The sequence below is a fragment of the Colius striatus genome, chromosome 8, assembly GCF_028858725.1.
Source record: "Colius striatus isolate bColStr4 chromosome 8, bColStr4.1.hap1, whole genome shotgun sequence".
Lineage (NCBI taxonomy): Eukaryota > Metazoa > Chordata > Aves > Coliiformes > Coliidae > Colius > Colius striatus.
The window spans coordinates 24,901,866-24,920,034 of NC_084766.1; the positions used below are offsets into that span (position 1 = coordinate 24,901,866).

The 18,169-nt window shown below is 58.3% G+C and overlaps 1 protein-coding gene across 1 annotated transcript; it reads right to left on the reverse strand.

The window, feature by feature from the left end:
• Positions 1-5,521: 5,521 nt before the first annotated feature.
• LOC104554978 (solute carrier family 2, facilitated glucose transporter member 9) lies at positions 5,522-14,229 on the reverse strand. Its single transcript, XM_062001313.1, is given in 13 exon segments — positions 5,522-6,068; positions 6,259-6,386; positions 8,144-8,219; positions 8,830-8,931; positions 10,033-10,143; positions 10,264-10,451; positions 10,786-10,918; positions 10,999-11,144; positions 11,398-11,522; positions 11,608-11,768; positions 12,165-12,263; positions 14,022-14,175; positions 14,177-14,229. Coding segments are annotated over 13 exon segments (1,722 nt in total). The 3' UTR covers positions 5,522-5,822.
• Between the last annotated feature and the right edge of the window lie 3,940 nt (positions 14,230-18,169).

An 18,169-nucleotide genomic window follows, 5' to 3' on the forward strand; every position in this document is an offset into this window, starting at 1 on the left:
CCTAATTTTGGGAGTGAGACCTTTGGTCTCCAGATCACTTGTGTCCTGATAGTTATTACCAAGAGCAGTACCTATGGGTCAAGGGTGGGCTGGCTGGCTGGTAGTGGAAAGAAACTAGTTTGAGCTCCTTACTCCATCATTTGCCACTGTTGCCTCTCTCCTACCATCACCTCTCAACCCATCCCCAGGCTGCCCAGGGACAGCTCCAGCCCATCACTTGAAGCTTTCCCAAATCCAGCGTGCAGCCAAGGCCTCTTTAACCCCCTTCCCAGGGCACTGAGGAGGGCAGCAAGGCTGGTGAGGGAAGAGATTCACCCGGGTTTTGCCCCCTTCACACTTTCACTGACACTGTGTTTGCACACCAGGCTGTGACCGGAGGGACGTGGAGTGCTCCAGTGTGGGCACTGGCAGAGGGGAGGGTCCCATCCCTCAATCCCAGACCCCCTGTGAATATTGATGTTCTGTTTTGGTGGGGGCTCGGCTGCCTGTCAGCCTGGGCAGCTCCCCATGATGTGCCATGGCAGATGCACCATGGCCCTGCAGACAGATCCCCTGATCCTGAGGAGAAACCGGAGAGGGCTGATGACAGAGCCCCACACCACCAGGGCTCCTCTGCTGGCTTTGCACTGCTTTGAAGGGCCCCGAGCAGCTGGGGCCTGTGGGGGAGGAAACCACAGGGTCACAGAATGGATGGGGTTGGAAGGGACCTCTAGAGATCATCCAGCCCAACTCCCTATTAAAACAGGTTCACCTCCAGCAGGTCACTCAGGAACGTGTCCAGGTGGGGTTGGAAACCTCCGGAGAAGGAGCCTCCACACTCTCCCTGGGCAGCCTGTGCCAGGGCTCCCTCACCTCAACAGCAAAGGAGTTTTCCCTTGTGTTTAAGTGGAACTTTTTGTGTTCCAGCTTGTGTCCATCACCCCTTGTCCTGTCACTGGGCACTACAGAAAAGAGTGTCACCCCATCCTGCTGTCATCCACCCTTTAGGTACTTGTGAGTGTTAATGAGATTTCCCCTCAGTCTCCTCTCCTCCAGACTAAACAGCCCCAGTTCCTGCAGCCTTTCCTCATAGAAAGATGCTCCAGTTCCCTGGTCATCTTGTTGGCCCTGTGCTGGGCTCTCTGTAGCAGTTCCCTGTCCCTGTTGAGCTGAGGAGCCAGAACTGGACACAGGACTCCAGATGAGGCCTCACCAGGGCAGAGTAGAGGGGGAGTAGAACCTCCCTAAACCTGCTGGCCACACTCTTCTTGATGCATCCCAGGATGCCATTGGCCTTCTTGGGACGAGGGCACATTGCTGGCCCATGGTTAGTTTATTGTCAACAAGAACTCTCAGATCCCTATCCAGCAGGTGGATCATCCCCTCAAACACCTCAGACGAATCCTGAGCCCAGGGACTGTTTGCAAACCAGCCTCCTCCCAGGCAATGCCCACTATGCCCAGCACCCTCCTCCCATGGCTGCAAGCACAGATAAGGAAAGCACCTGGGATGAAGGGGCACACAGGAACCACATCCCACTCAGAACTGGTCCCTGATGGAGCCCCAGCAGCCAGGTGACATTTTGAGGACACAGGCTTGTCTCTTCTGAGGAACAGCTGAGGGATCTGGGGCTGTTTGGCCTGGAGAAAAGGCGGCTCAGGGGAGACCTTCTCTCTCTCTACAACTACCTGAGAGGAAGCTGTAGCGAGGTGGGGGTCTGTCTGTTCTCACTAGTGACAGGCAATAGAACAAGAGGAAATGGCCTCAAGTTGTGCCAGGGGAGGTTCAGTCTGGATATGAGGAGGAATTTCTTTCCTGAAAGGACTGTCAGGCATTGGAACAGCTTAGGGAAATGGTCTAGTGGTTGGTAGGGCTGGGACGAAGGCTGGACTCGATGAGCTTAAAGGTCTCTTCCAGCTGAAATGATTCTATGACAGGGACAGTTGGCTGTTAGGACACGTGGTGAAACCAGTGCAAGAAGGTTCTGGCCTCACAAGCTTAGCAGGTCCCTGTCATTTGCAGGATCCCTGTCCCAGGAGCCCATCCTCTTTGGAGCAGTCGCTATTGTGGGCACTGGCAGGGTATGAATGGCCCTTGGCTTGTCACGCCATGGCCAAGGGACACTTGCTGCCTTGTGCTGGCTCAGGGATACCAGGATGTGTCCAGCAAGTTTTTGTTAGCTGCCCAGTCAGGCTGTGACCATTCAGCTTGGGCCAGGCACCCTTAAGGAGGGCTTCCCTGCAGGATCTGGAGATATCCAGGGATGGCCAATAACCATTTTTTTGAGAAGCCCATTTCAAAGCATCTGGAGAGTTCAAACCAGAGCCCTCTTTTGCATTCCAGTTTGACTGTGGTGAGCTCCAGCCCTCCACATGGATACCTCAATAACTCACCCACCATTAAGCACTGAGTACATCTCACATTTGGGCAAAGTCACCTTCATCTTCATTTCTGCAAATCTTCAGTGGATCAGGAGCATTTCCAGGCATCAAAGTAATTTCCCAGATTCTTCTTTGCACCTTCTCCAGACTTTCAAGGTCTGTTTGGACAGTGCTAGAAGCTACAGCCTTACCCTGACCAAGCAGAACCAGTTGGTGATTTTAGAGACCTGGATCTGCTCTCTCTGGATCAGAGAGCTGCTTTGGACACAGGGAAGCAGCTCAGAGCTAAACCAGTCGTATCCTTTGTGAGAAGCCTGCAGTGGAGCATCTGGGAATGCCTCCCTGGGCAGTGTAAGCAGAAGGGAAGCCCAAATCCTGCCTTTGAAATCAGTGGCAGGGTGCAGCTTGGGCTGACAGCTTCAGAGATCCCACCCCAATATCATTGGGTTGGAAGGGACCTTTAGAGATCATCCAGTCCAACCCCCCTGCAGAAGCAGAGTCACCTAGATCAGGTCACACAGGAACGTGTCCAAGTGGGCCTTGAAGCCCTCCAAGGAAGGAGCCTCCACACCCTCCCTGGGCAGCCTGTGCCAGGGCTCCCTCACCTCAACAGTGAAAACATCCTAAGGAAAAAAGCTGGTGAGAAGCTGGTGTCCCATGAGTGTGGGATTCCCTGGCTTCCACCCTTCTGGATCCTGATGGAAGGAAGACGGCCCTGTCCCTTGGCGCAGTACACTCAAAATGGTCCCCAGGAGCAAACACACCCAAAAAGCACCGCAGGATTTTGCCACGGACCTCCAGTCCTTGGAAACAGGGCACTTCTGGTTCTGATGGCCTCTGAAGCCCTGGCACAAATGAGTCTTGACCCCACATTTCCTAAATCTGCCCCATCTCATCAGCCAACACAGAGCAATCCTTAGCTATAAAGCAACACCCCATTTCTCAGCTGTGCCGGGACCCCGGGGTGGGGGTGAGGGGGTGCTCCCAGGGGACCCATTGCCTCCCACATGGAGGGCAGAGGGAGCACCTTCCGAGCTGCCCCACATGCTGAGCAGGAGAGATAAATAAATACCAGAATAAATAAATACAAGTGGCAAAGAGGCCTGAAATGATGCTGTCGTTTGCTGGGAATGAGAGACACAAGTGTAATTTAGGTTTTGATATTATGAAAGTCTCGCTGCTCTAAAACAGCAGGGCACTCAGTGCCTCATTAATAAAGGATAAACTTGGAGTCTATTTACAATGCACTTTTTGGGGTTATTTACACTCCATTATACATATGTAATGCTGCACATATTTACCGCTCTGTTCTGCTGCCGAGAGCCGCCGAGGCGGGAGGGACACGGAGCGGCAAGCGGCTGGGGCTGGGGAGCCCTGACCCCTCTGCTTTGACTGATGGCCTTTAAATGGCTCCAGATGAAGCAGAGTCCCAAGGGGGCTGCTGAGGATGGAAGGGCTGGGGCTGGAGAACCAGTATAGCCCGGTCTCTGTTCCCGTAGGCCCGGCACCCACTCATCCCCGGAGGCACCCCGAGGCTTTGCCAAGTCATGCAGAAAGGGTGGTGGAGTCCCCATCCCTGGAGATGCTTAGCTGAGGTGCTGAGGAACATGGGTTAGTGGACTTGGCGGTGTGAGATGAGGGGTTGGACTTGATGATCTTGAAGGTCTTTTCCAACCAAAATGATTCTATGATTCCATGGTGAGCTCCTGGCCAAGTGACCAGCAGCACCAAACCTGCAAGCTGTGGGCCCTCCACAGAGTGGGCAGCTGGACAAAAAGGGGATAAATTGTTTGCTACAAAAGAAGGCTCTGCTGCCATTCAGTGAGGTCTCAATCAGCTGGAGAGCTGGGCAGAGAGGAACCTCATGAGGTTCAATAAAGACAAGTGCAGAGTCCTGCATCTGAGGAGGAACAACCCCATGCACCAGTACAGGCTGGGGATTGACCTGCTGGAGAGCAGCTCTGCAGAGAGACACCTGGGAGTACTGATTGATAATAAGCTAAATATGAGCCAGCAATGTGCCCTCGTGGCCAAGAAGGCCAATGGCATCATGGGATGCATCAAGAAGAGTGTGGCCAGAAGGTCATGGGAGGTTCTTCTCCTCCTCTACTCTGCCCTGGTGTGTCCAGTTCTGGGGTCTCCAGCTCAAGAGGGGCAGAGAACTGCTGCAGAGAGCCCAGCACAGGGCCAACAAGATGATCAGGCGACAGGAGCATCTTCCTTATAAGGAGAGGCTGCAGGAACTGGGGCTGCTCAGCCTGGAGGAGACTGAGTGGGGATCTCATTAGTACTTACGAGTATTTAAAAGGTGGGTGTCAAGATGATGGGGCAACACATTTTCTGTACTGTCCAGTGACAAGACCAGGGGAAATGGACACAAGTTGGAACACAAAAAGTTCCACTTAAACACAGCGAAAAGCTTCTTTGCTGTTCAGGGCTGGATGATCACTAGAGGTCCCTTCCAGCCCCCACCATTCTGGGATTCTGTGAAATCATGTGTGCATTGGCACTAGAGGATTTTGGCCATGCAACCCTCCCATTACCTGTCTTTTAGCTCTTACCAGAGCAAAATATTGTAGTTACTCTGCAGACCACAGCACCCTGGCGGTGTGCCAGCCTGGGAGCCCTCAACCCCATGGTGTTTGTGGGAGCTGCTGTGAGAGCCCTGGGTCATGCAGCTGCCATGCTTACAGCAGTCCCAGGAAAAAGGGCAGCCCCCAAGATTCAGGGCAGAGCTGTGGGAGAGGTCATGCTTGTAGAGCACCTCAAGGTCACAGCAATTCATGGGGTGCATCAAGGACATGTGAGTGCACACAGCAGCCCTTTGTCCTCAGCAGAGGATAGGACACTGCAGGAACACTCTGCACACGAGGCCAGGCAATGAGGGGCTGCCAGCAGGCTGTGAGGAGCAGAGAGGCTGGAGAGGGATCCTCATCTCTGAGCTGCTCTGTGTCCCTTCTATGACAGCCTCTTGGTTGGCATGCCCACCAAGATCAACCTGGGAGCCCAGGAGGCACCCTGACCCCCCTTCCTAGGAAATGTGGAGTGACTTTGACTTTTCCAGTCAGATACAGGACAAACCTCCCCATGCCATCCTGCTCCTCCTCATGCCAGCATTGCCGCCATCCCAGGCTGTGCTTGAGGAATGACGGCTCTGGAGGCAAGACTCTTTATTAAACAGCTTGTGCAGGCAGCTCTTGGAAAGTCCCCATGCCCAGGAACCATGTGAACCCCTGCCCCCAGGAGGTCCTCTTGTCTCTGGGAGGGCACCTCTTCCAGCATGGGGATGATGCAGAGTGGCTGCTGCAACCCTGGTGCGTCATCAGGGCTTATCCTGACCTCCGGCTGCAGCATGGTGAGATGTCCTGGGACATGCAGAGCTGATTAAGTCCATGCAAACTGGCCCCCACTTCCCTCCCCAGACCTCCTACACCATACCCATCATCCCCCAGCCCAGTCAGATCAGGGCAGGCTGGAGCCTAAGCTCGAGCCCTCCAGGGAGCTGCTCTCCAAGGCTCCATAGCCCTTGAACTTTATCACTCTGGTGAGGTGGCTGGGGAGGGAGAGGAAGGACGAACGGCTGGCAAAGATGTGTCTGATCTCCATGAAGGTTTTGTTCTTGGTCTCTGGGATGATGAGGTAGACATACAGGGCCACCAGCAGGCAGATGCCACAGAAAACCAGGTAGCAAAAGGCACCAGCTGACATCTGGGAAGAAGAGAGCAGGGACGGGGCAGAGAGCCAGGGACTCCAAGCTGGGCACGGCACAAGGCAGTGGCCCCCCAGCACCCAGCTGAGCCCGGAGCACGGGCATCCCTTGGGTTAAGCCTGGCTTGGCAGCTTGTGCGGCAGGGCTGTGCCATTCCCTGCTCCTCCCACGGCCCCCACAGCCTCGTACCTCCAAGAAGGGGAAGAGAAAGCCGATGGTGAAGTTGCAGGACCAGTTGAGGAACCCCCCTACAATGTAGGCGGCCGGGCGATGCGACTGCGTGAAGAGCTCAGCTGTCATCAGGAAGGGGACACTGGCTGCGGAGGGTGGGGACAGAGGGAGGGTAGAGGGGACAGGCTTTGCAGGCACCCCTGGCATCAGCAGGTCCTGCCCATCCTCAGTCCTGTGGCCAAAGGGCTGGAGCCCAGCAAGACCCACAGGTCAAAGTGGTGGTGCTGGGAGGGCTGGAGGAGGAGTGCAGGGATGGGTGTCCCAATGTCCTGCCCTTGCTCTCCCTCTGGGTTCCATCTCACTGGGAGGGTGATGTCCCTCCTGACGAACCACCATTGCACCTCGGTGGGTACTGAGGCCAATTTCACAAGTTGGTTGATTGGAAAGTTTCAGACCGAGTTAAAACCCAGGTGCAACATTTTATCTGGCTCCTCATTTTGCAATACTTTGCCTAAATGCTGATGCACTAGATCTCATACAGATCACCTGTTCCTGGTGCCCTCCATAAGGCCCTTTCCAGCCACTCCTCATCAAAACAGTTTAGAAAATTCCCTTCTGTCGATTAGTTTCTGTCAATGCTCTGGCTGATCTGGGCAGGAAAGAAACAGCCACATTTCTGAGCACCAGAGTTTGCTGCAGGACACACAAATGCCATTCTCCAACCATCTTTTCCCATGTCCAGTGACAGAAAAACCCTGAATGATTGGAAATGATTGCCCAAGGCAACTTGCCCACTAGAAGACACAAGTTGTGGCTACATCTCCTGGAAGGAGTCAGCCCCTCCTGCCATGTATCATTGCTGGGTGCCAGGACTGTCCCTTGGCTGGAGGGCAGGATCTGAGGTGCAGCACATCCCCGGGCACACAGACACATGCAGTGACATGCCCAGACTCCCACTGCCTGGGACAGGGCTGGCTGAGACCTCTTTATAAAAGATGCTCCAAGGGAAAAGATAAAGCAAATGGAAGTGGTAAGATGAGGGAGGAGGGGAGCCCCTCACGGACTCTTACTCACAGCTCGCCCAGAATAGAGATATATATTTTTTTGTTTTAAAACTCCTATTCATCATTGTTTGTGAACAATGAGCCATTAAAATCCTAATTAAAGATGTAATTACAGTGAATAAAGTCTGGGCTGAGGATGAATTATAGATCTGTTAACAGCTCTGCTAATACATCAACTGGGTAAACCGGTCCAGGTTTCTCTCCTCGCTCTTTGAGCCTGCTCTCGTGCCCACACTGGGTTAGAATCATAGAATCACAGTGTCACAGAATGGTGGGGGTTGGAAGGGACCTCTAGAGATCATCCAGCCCAACCCCCTGCTAAAGCAGGTTCCCATCAATCAGGTCTCTCAAGAACATGTCCAGGTGGGGTTGGAAACCTCCAGAGAAGGAGCCTCCACACCCTCCCTGGGCAGCCTGTGCCAGGGCTCCCTCACCTCAACAGCAAAGAAGTTTCTCCTTGTGTTTAAGTGGAACTTTTTGTGTTCCAGCTTTTGTCCTTTACTTAAGCTGGTCAGGGGCAGGATGCAGCAGGATACAGCCACACTGTGATGGGAGTGGATGACACCTTCATGGAGGCCTGGGGAAAGCTGCCAGAGCCTTTTCCCTGCTTGGCCTGGGAGCAGGGATGAGGAGCTGGAGCGTGGCCTGGGGAGGTATGGGGCTGGAAGGTCTTGTGGCAGGGTCTCACTGGAGGAGTGCAGCAGGATAAAGCAGGGCCTGGCTGCAGGGAAAGGGCTGAGGCACTGGTCCTGGTGCCTTCCTGCAGGCCCTGACCTGCTCCCCACTATCCCATGGCCCCCATTCCCTTCCCATCCCCCTCTTGCCAGCCCCTGACCCACCTGGTCCCACGCAGAAGCCGCTGATGATGCCGACCACACAGGCAACGCTGACATAGCGCATCCAGGGCAGGGCTGTCTGCGAGGGGACACAAGGCTGGGGGATGCTGCAGGGCTGGGGGCACTAAGCTCAGTATCCACATCCCTGGGACAGGGCTTCATTCCTGCTCAGTGGCAGCCCTTGGGTACACATCGAGGAGATAGAGACAAGCAAGGAGTGGTGTGGGGCAAAGCCGGTGAGGAGCAGCCTCGGCAAAGCTCAGCTGCTTGTGATGCTGAGACATCCCCAGAGCCCTGGGAGCATCCCCTGGGAGCCATCAGCCAAGGAAGGACCCTGCAGAACCCTCCATCTCCCCTGGCATTTCACAGTCACCTCCCTGGGGACAACTGTTTCTGCAGTACAGCTCCCAGAAGTGGCAGGATTTTTCTCATGTGGTTTTGAGCTTTCTTTTTTTGTTGTTTTTGGTTATTCTTTGCTCTGAATTTTCCTTCCCTTTAACTTTGAAGGGAAAACATTGCTTGGAAGAGCCAGCCCACGTCTCTTTTCCATGTGTGCTCCCTCCTCTGGGCTAATACCCATCCCTTCCCTCACCCATCCCTCACTAACGCTCCAGCCCCAGGAGCCCCAGGGGTAGCCCAGGGGGTGATGCCAGTTGCCCAAGGGGGTGGTGGTGGTCGCCAGACCCTACCTGCAGCAGCAGGGAGACGGTGATGCCTGCTGAGCAGATCCCTATGGTGCAGAAGCCAGTAATGACGAGGGGCCGCCGGCCCAGCTTCTCAATGGTGAGGCACTGCCGAGGGAGAGCAAAGACTGATGGGGGTGGGGGCAGCTCCTCACCACAACAGAGACACCCCCGAACCCCAGATCTGGCTGAAGGTCAGAGAATGCTCCCAGTGGTATCTGAGGGGTTGGGGACAGGCTCAGGGTTGGCACTGGGGCATGGGGAGAGAGCATGCACCAGGCAGCAGCGAGGTCCAACAGAGGTGCTGGGCCGGGCACGGGGGGTTTGTGGGGCAGAGGAGGCAGGGTGCGGGCGGGTGGCGGTGGCTGGAGCAGGCAGCGAGGGCACTGACAGCAGAACAAATGCCTCTCATTTTATAACCAATCTCAGCAGGTCCGTGGGGGGCCGTTGGCGGGGCTGCTCCCCGGCACTGCGGCTGCTCCCGGGCAGCGCCAGCACCTGGGGCAGCCCCACGACAGCGGCAGGGGGAAGGGGGCAGCTTTGGGAGGGGTGGGGGGGGGACATTGAGGGGCCCCATTCTGCTGGGGGTTGAGCCATGGGGAGAAGGGGACAGCCCCCCACTCAGCTTTAGTTTTCTGGGAGCAGCCACCCCCCATCCATCTCTCTAATTGTCAGGGAGCGGATTTAGTGCCGGGTGGCTTGGGCTGGCCCCGGGTGACACTTGCAGATGGGACAGGACTATAAATCTGCCTGGCCCAGTGCTAACTCTCCAGCTAAATGAGGCCTGGCTGGGGGGTGCTGGGGCTGCTAGCCTGGGGCCAGGCTGGTGCTTGGCTGGGGGGGCAGATGGGGACACGTGGCTCCGCTAACGGAGTGACAATGGAATCAGGTGCCAGAAGGAACCACTTCGGCCTCTCCACCACCTCCAACCTACAACTTTGCCTGGCATCTACCCACAGCCACTCTGCTACATGCTCACCTCAAGATCCTCCCACCCCTCCTAGATGTGCCCCCCACAAACTGAGCCCCTCTCTTCACATTTCCCCATCCCATTTCCCTGCTGAACCCTCTGCCCCCTAGCAAAGGGGCTGTGCTGTGGTGTGGATGGCATTTGGGATCCATCCAGATCCCCCTCCCCTTCCCTTTGATGGTGCTGGGAGCTAGTGACAAGGCTTTGGCACCGAGGGGCCGTGTCCATCCATCACTCACCCCAACCAGCCCAGCAACAATTTCGACACTGCCAGTGCCCAAGGTGGTGTAGGGGATCTGGGACATGGGGATCCCGGCGTTCTCAAAGATGGTGTTGGTGTAAAACCAGATCTGCAGAGGAGGGGACTCAGTGTGAGCTGGGAGCCACGGGGCACCTGATGAAATGAGTGGCCGGGTCTCAGTTCAGCCTCTGCAGAGGCGGGTCCAGGGTAAGGAGGCCGTGGGGCTTACGGCGTCGATGCCTGAGAGCTGCACGCCAGCGTTCACCACCACCACCGAGAGCGTTTGCCAGCGCACGGAGCGGTCCCGCAGCAGCTGCCAGACGGACACCATCTCCACGGAGGAGAGCGACCGCTGCTCTTCCTTCATCTCTTTGATCACATCCTGCACGTCAGGTGTCCCCAGGAACCAACGCAGGGCTGTGGGAAGAGCAGGTCTTGGGCATGCCTCTCCCCATCACAGCGTGGATGCTCGTAGGTATGGCACATGGTATGGCCTTGGCTCTGCCCCGATTCGGCCTCTCCAGGGGACCTCCCTGACCCCCAGAGCTGAGCATCCATGGGAACAGAGGGGATGCCTCACCCCATGGTGATGGGCGCCATGGAAATGCTATGGCAAACCGGATGGGACAGAAGGGATGATGGTGGGCTGCCAGGCCTAGCTGTGGAAGGATGCTGTGAGGATGCATCTTGGTCTTCAGAGACCAGCACCCAGCACCTCACAGAGCCAGTCTCCCCCAGGACACCCCTTCACCTTTGGTGGCCCCACAGACGTCGTTCCTCTCTATCAGCAGGTAGCGCGGGCTCTCGGGGAAGCAGTGCAGCAGCAGGAGCTGGAGGGAGGCAGGGACGGCCACCACCGACAGGAAAAGGGGCCAGAACCTGTCCTGAGAGAAATCAACACGGGGTGTGTGACGGGGAGGGCAGAGCAGGGTCTGCCATCCGTGGGCTGGGGTACTGTGCTCACCTTGCCCAGCAGCTCCGGAAGGGCCAGGAGCTGCGTGAAGAAAACCCCCAGGCAGATGAAGATGCTGGGCATAAGGCCCAGGAAACCACGCAGGTTCTTGGGGGCGATTTCTCCCACGTAGAGGGGCACCACGCTGAGACAGATACCTGGGGGGGACAGGGGGCACTGGGATAGGAGAGGCAGCGGGGAGAAGGGTGACCAGCCAGACCCTCGGCACATCTTCCCCCATGCCCAGCACCACGCACAGTGGGGGCTCTGTGGTCAGGGAGGTGGCCCCATCTGCCCCACAGAGACCCACAGAGTCTGTAGCCATGGGGCACATGAAGTGTTCTCCAGCCCGCTGGGAATGGGCCGTGAGGAAGGGGCCACTCACAGCCCCACGGCCCAGGCAGCACCTACCTGAGTGGATCCCTGTGATGGCACGGCCGATGATCAGCATCTCGGGGGACCCCAGCTCGCGGCTGAAGCCCATGAGGCCGGCGGCCAGGAGGATGAGGAGAGCGCTGCGGCTCAGGGCACCGTTCCTGACAGGGCACAGGCAGCAGGGCAGCCCCTCGGGCCCCAGCACAGCTCCTCCCCTGACCACCCCGGCCCCAGCCACCCCCTTACCTGCCGTACCGCTCCACCAGCACCCCCACGAGCAAGGAGCCCACCAGCCCCCCCAGGGCAAAGATGGAGACGGTCAGGGAGTAGAGGAGGGTCAGGAGGCTGGGGGACAGCCCGTGCCCGTACCGCCGGGACCACGTGTCGTTGTAGAAAGCTTTTATGTCCTGTGGGGCAGAACAGACACGTGAGCACCTAAGGTGTTGGGAGAAAGAGGGAGACAAGGAAAGACAGGGCCCGTAGCGAAAATGCCATGGGTTTAACAGCATTGTGGGAGATACAGGGGAGGAGGTGGCTGGGATGGGCTGGGCTGGTTACTCTGACAGCTCCAGAGGGGTTTAAGGGCAGCTTTGAGATGGGGGCAGAGGTGGAGGAGGTAGTTTGGTGGGAGTACACAAACATAGGCTCCTGTGTATCCCCAATGCCATCCTTCTCTCCAGACTGCTCTCCAAAGGAAGTGCCAGCATTTTGATGTGAGGCTGATGGACAGTGGTCCCCCTCCCGCACCCAGAGAGGGCCACAGAGCCCTTCCCCTGCTCCCGGAGAGGCTGCCCGTCCCTTACCACTGCCGGTGAGTTCACCACGGCCAGGTTGTAGCCATAGAGCATAGAGGAGCCAAAGGACACCAGGAAGGTGACTGACAGCAGAGGCAAAGTGAGGTGCTAGGAGAGAGGAGGAGGGATCAGCACAGCCCTGGCCAGCAGAGGCCAAGGTCACACCTGGCACAAGCTACATTGGGTCACTGTCCCTTTCCTAGTTGGCCCAGAGCAAAGACTCCAAGACGATGGAGCCCTGTGCACAGCACTGCTTCATGCCATTGCCCAGCACCCAGCCTGGATGATCCAGCTTTCCCGTGGCTGGTCTCGTGGCTGCAGCATCAGGCTTTATCCTGGCAATGGCCCAGCTTGGGGTGCTTGTCCTGGCTGCTTGTTCCAGGCCCCCCTGCCCTGGACTGGAAGGGGACAGAGGGCAGAAAGAGGCAACTGGAAAGGGAGACGTGTTCCCTCCCATAGCTGGAGGGTCCCAACTGGCAGCGCTGCCCCCTGCAAACCTCCCCACACGGTTGAATGCTGCCATTTCCCCGGCAGGTCCCAGCCCTTCCAACATGCCACATGCAGCCACCTCCTAAACCCTCAGCCCCACCAGCACCCCTGTCACCTGCTCCAGCCGCGGGGTGGCCTTGCTGCAGGGAGCGATGGCTACTGAGGGCACTCTGCAGCCGCCCCCCGCAAAGCCCGAGGGGGCTGAGACCGACCCAGCCCGGGGTCGGGGTGCCCAGCAGGACTCCAGTGGCTTTCAGGGCACCCCTGGGTGCTGCACCCGCCATCTATCCTGCAGCAACAAGCATCCCCCGGCCCCACAACGACAGGGCTGTGGTGGGGTGCCGGGTGAGCCCTCCCGCAAGCCCTCACTCCCAGCACGGTAGCCGGATCTGTAGCACCCAGAAAACCCAATCCCCGCTAATCCCATCAGGAATCCCGAGCCGGGAAAGGGGGGGTGGGGGGGTCAGGATGGCGGCGGGACACACCGTGGGGCAGACAGGGAGCGGAGATGGGGCAGCTCCCCCAGCCCGTGGAGAGCTCACCCGAGGTGCAGCCCCCCCAGCCCGTGGAGAGCTCACCCGGGACAGCCCCCCCAGCCCGTGGGGTGCTCACCCGGGACAGCTCCCCCAGCCCGTGAGGTGCTCACCCGGGGACAGCCCCCCCAGCCCGTGGAGAGCTCACCCGGGACAGCCCCCCCAGCCCGTGGGGTGCTCACCCGGGACAGCTCCCCCAGCCCGTGAGGTGCTCACCCGGGGACAGCCCCCCCAGCCCGTGGAGAGCTCACTCGAGGGGCAGCTCCCCCAGCCCGTGGGGTGCTCACCCGGGGACAGCCCCCCCAGCCCGTGGAGAGCTCACCCGGGACAGCCCCCCCAGCCCGTGGGGTGCTCACCCGGGACAGCTCCCCCAGCCCGTGAGGTGCTCACCCGGGGACAGCCCCCCCAGCCCGTGGAGAGCTCACTCGAGGGGCAGCTCCCCCAGCCCGTGGGGTGCTCACCCGGGGACAGCCCCCCCAGCCCGTGGAGAGCTCACCCGGGACAGCTCCCCCAGCCCGTGAGGTGCTCACCCGGGGACAGCCCCCCCAGCCCGTGGGGTGCTCACCCGGGACAGCCCCCCCAGCCCGTGGGGTGCTCACCCGGGGACAGCCCCCCCAGCCCGTGGAGAGCTCACTCGAGGGGCAGCTCCCCCAGCCCGTGGGGTGCTCACCCGGGGACAGCCCCCCCAGCCCGTGAGGTGCTCACCCGGGGACAGCCCCCAAAGCCCGTGGAGAGCTCACTCGAGGGGCAGCCCCCCCAGCCCGTGGGGTGCTCACCCGGGGCAGCCCCCCCAGCCCGTGGGGTGCTCACCCGGGGCAGCCCCCCCAGCCCGTGGAGAGCTCACCCTGGTGATGTCCCCGCCTGGCTGTGGGGTCCCTTTCGCGACCGTCGGGGCGAGGCTGCAGCCGGAGCGGGGGGAGAGAGGAGCAAAGCGGGGGCAGGAAGGCAGTTCAGGTTCGGCGGCCTGGATCGTCTCTCCCATTTTCAGATGGGAGAAGGAAGGGAAAACGGGGCAGGGCAGGGTAGGCAGCCTGGCTGCCCCCGGGGCTCATTGGAGGCGCCTGGGCGGCCGGAGGAGGAGTCCGGAGGCCTTCCCCCCTCTCCGGGGGCAGGCGGCACCTCCGGGCAGCCCAGGGGGGGCACTGGCAGGCCCGGGCACGGCGGCGCGGCCTAGATGATGCTCTGACACCGCTGAGAGACCCCCTGCGTGTCCCCTCCGAACGCGGGCGGCCCCGGGCACCGTAAGCCGAGCAGCATGCCCGTGTCACAGCACCCGACACCGCCATCACCGGCCCCGCCCGGCTCCTCTGCGGTACCCCACGCGGCCGTGGCTCGGGGCGGCTGCCTTCCCCGGGCACGGAGGGGCACAGCCCTCGGCCCCAGCGAGGAGAGACTTGGCTCATGGCAGCTCAGAGGAATCCAATTTTGCTGCGGCCAGGAGCTGCCTCCCCTGCTGCTAATGAAGTGCCTTTAATTAGCAGCCTAATAGCAAGCTCTTAATTTGCCGAACAGCCAGTTGAAAAGATGGGGACCCCACTAAGCCAAGGCTGGCAACAGCTTCAAGGGCTTAAAAGGGACAGGCCCTGACTGGCTGGGCCCACCTCAGCAAAGGCCCAGGGGGATGAGGCAGAAGAGCAGGTTTGGGAGAGCCCCGTGGGCACTGGCACCTCTGGGCTGGCTCTGCGCAACCCCAGCTGGGCTGTCTCGGGTGAGGGAGCACCCGGGCAGCCTCATCCTCCCGCTCAGGATGCTCCAGCTCCTGTCTTCTCCCTCCACATGAGCCTCCAGCTCACCCCAAAAGCACTGTGCCCTCTCCCCAGCCCACGAGCCCTTTGCCAGCCTGCTGGCGCTCAGGTTTTTTGCCAGGGCAGGAACCTGCTCAGGAGCTCCTGTGTCTTGCTCAGACTCAGTTTCTCCATGTCTCGAGCAGGGCATCAGCTTTTCTTTCATGCAGGTGAGCTTGGTGGCTGCAGAGACCTCAGTGGTGGGGAGACCTGAAGGGAGCCCCAGTCCTTTGGGGGATGGTCCTGTTTCATTCCTAGAGCAAGATGAAGATGCATGTCTCAGATACACCAGTGGGTGAGATGACTTGTCAGGAGGACAGGCAGCCTGAGGGTACCAGCCATGTTCAAAGAACTTCCAGGCAGCCCTAAACACGCCAGGACTCACCCCAAGCCCTGTGCTAAGACAGGGCAAAGCAGGAAACCCAGGATAAGATGATAAGCCAAGTCATGCTGTGTCCCACTGCCATACTTTCACTCTGGTCATCCAGGTACATGGCTCATGGTAACCAGCACCTGGAGGGTTAAATGTGCCCAGTCCAGTGGTTTCTGCCACAGAGAGAGGAGGAAACAGCAGCAGCCACTTCCATCCCATCTTGAGCTATCCCACCCATCTAGAAACACTCCCGGCACTTCCCAGCCTCCCTGACTGAAGCCCTTGCCTGTGCCCAAGCCCAGTGCTCCTCCTGCAGCCACAGCCTGGTGCCAGTGACTGTGCAGGGACATCCTCAGGGCACTGCTCTGAGTCAGGGGGATTGCCACTGCCCCAGCTGAAGGAGTGAATCTGGCTCACTGTCACCAGCAGCAGCTGGGATAAGGGAGCAGAGGTTTAGCAGCAGATGTACAGGTGAGAAGCATGTGCTGTGGGAGGAAGGGGGAGGAGGAGGAAAGCCTAGAGTGCCAATTAAAGGTCACCAGGGAGTTGAGCTAATTGGAAACTCTCCTGTGACCTGGCCCAGTGACAGTGGCACATGGTAAGACCATTAAGAAGCATTTGCTGCTCTCTGCTGCCAGGGAGCTCAGCTCCACAGTCCACAAGTGTCCCTCCATGCAAGGACTCCCTGGCTAAAACCACTCCTCTGGGCTGTGGAAGTCGTTATGAGTCCACAAACCACCTTCATCCCCTCCCACTGTCATTCCTGTCCTCTGGCCCCACTCCCCAGACAGCTGGGGCTGTCCCCATCTTGATGGCCACACACCTCAACTGGAGGCATCATTGCACACATAGTGCACACAAAGAAACCCAGGAGAACTGAGAGAAACAGTGCAAGAAGAGCGAGTCCCAGCACTAATCCTGCACAGAGTGATGGCATCTGTCAAGGCCATGAATATAGAGATGCTGTTGGGATCCCGTGCTCTCCTAAGGGCTTCCCCTGAGCTGACAGCCTGGAGCTGTGCAGGATCCCAGCAAAGCTGAGTTGCCCATGTTGTGGGCAGAAGTGGATTTATCCTGCCCCAAGGAGCTTGTGTGGAGGGGAAGGACAGGTCCAGCCCCACTGCAATGACAGAGAACTTGATGTCTCCTGCCATCCTGCACAGCTCCCTGGGGCCAGGCACTGGCAGCCAAATGCCAGCCATGAGAGACCCCACACCAAGGACATAAAATACATAAAAAATGGTATGAGGATTTCTGCAGGACTGGAAAATGCAGCAGTGGGGATAACCCACTGGGAGAGCTCATCCCCTTCCAAGATGAGATGGAAATCCCTTACAGAAGACATGGTCTTCACCTGGTGGTGTTAATCGACAGCAGCTGAACATGAGCCAGCAATGTGCCCAGGTGGCCAAGGAGGCCAATGGCATCCTGGCTTGTGTCAGCAATAGTGTGGCCAGCAGGGCCAGGGAAGTGATTGTCCCCTGTACTTGGTGCTGGTGAGGTCATACATCAAATACCGGGTTCTCTGGAGTGTGTCCTGAGATGGGCAATGAGCCTAGGGAAGGGTCTACAGAACAAGTCTGATGGGGAGTGGCTGAGGGAGCTTCAGTTTAGTCTGGAGAAGGCTGAGGGGAGACACAATCACTCTCTACAACTACCTGACAGGATGTTGTAGTGAGGTGGGAGTCAATTTCTTCTGCAGGCACAGTGGGCAGAGCCACTCGCTGCCACCTCCACAGCTGGGGAGGTGGGAGCAGCTGCCAGCAGCCCTGTCAGAGGTGACACTGCAGAAATGGAGAGGGCCCAGCAGCCTCCCCACCCCCTTGGGGAGCAGGTCTCCTTGATCAGCCTTTGTAAATGCCAGCGAGGTGCTTTGGACAAGGGACAGGCAGTTTTGGACGCGTCAGCTGCGTGATGTTAAGTGGGGGCTTGAGCTTCTGCAGACCACAGCAGCCTCCAGAAGGAGCTCAGTGGCATCCCTAGTGAAAGCACTGCTCAGGTTGCTCTCTCTGCCTCCTTGGACTGGAAAGCCCACCTGACTCCTCTCTCCAGCTGCAGGAAGGATATTTACCTGTACAGGTGAGACCTTTTCAAGCCCAGCTTTTCTTTGGTTGTATTCCTTACCCAACTTCAGCAGACCCCGGCAGTTCAGCCTCACTGCTCAGCAACCTCCCTGCTGGTTTGGAGATTTCTAGCTGCTCCTATCAACCAGGTACATGTCAGCAAAGCATTTCAGAGACAAAGCTCAGGATGGGAAGGTTACACAGATGGGAAACAAAAGAGTATCCTTAGGGATACAACGAATGGGTGCCTGAGCTCTATTCGGGCTGCCGGGAGCTTGTGAGTGGGACATCACATCCATGTCCATCAGATATCCTCAGCCATACTCAGAAGGATCAGCCAGCAAAGGGGGCAGGCTGCAACCTTAGATGGCTGCAGCCGGTTACATTAGGTTAGCAAGGGACAGTTAGCACAAGCAGGATCTTACTTTCCTCTGCTTATCTTCTCCTCCAGCAGCAAAGGTCTTTCCTCCTGGAACAGTACCTTGGGCAGGGGGTGCCTTGGCTGTGAAGTGACTTATGCACTTGGAGAAAGAAATCTTCCGCAGGCACAGCTCTGCAGGCAGGGCACGAGGCTCTCCAGCCTTGGAGAGGCATCTTATTCCCGCCAAATGCTGAATCATTTCCACACCCTCCTGGGTACTAATAGGTCTGCCACTGCACAGGGCCACACACAGCCCTTGAACAAAGAGGACCAGGACCCCGGTGTCCCAGGGGCTGTCAGACCAGTGGCACAGCTTGCCCACATAAATCAATGGCAGCACTGGAGTGTGTC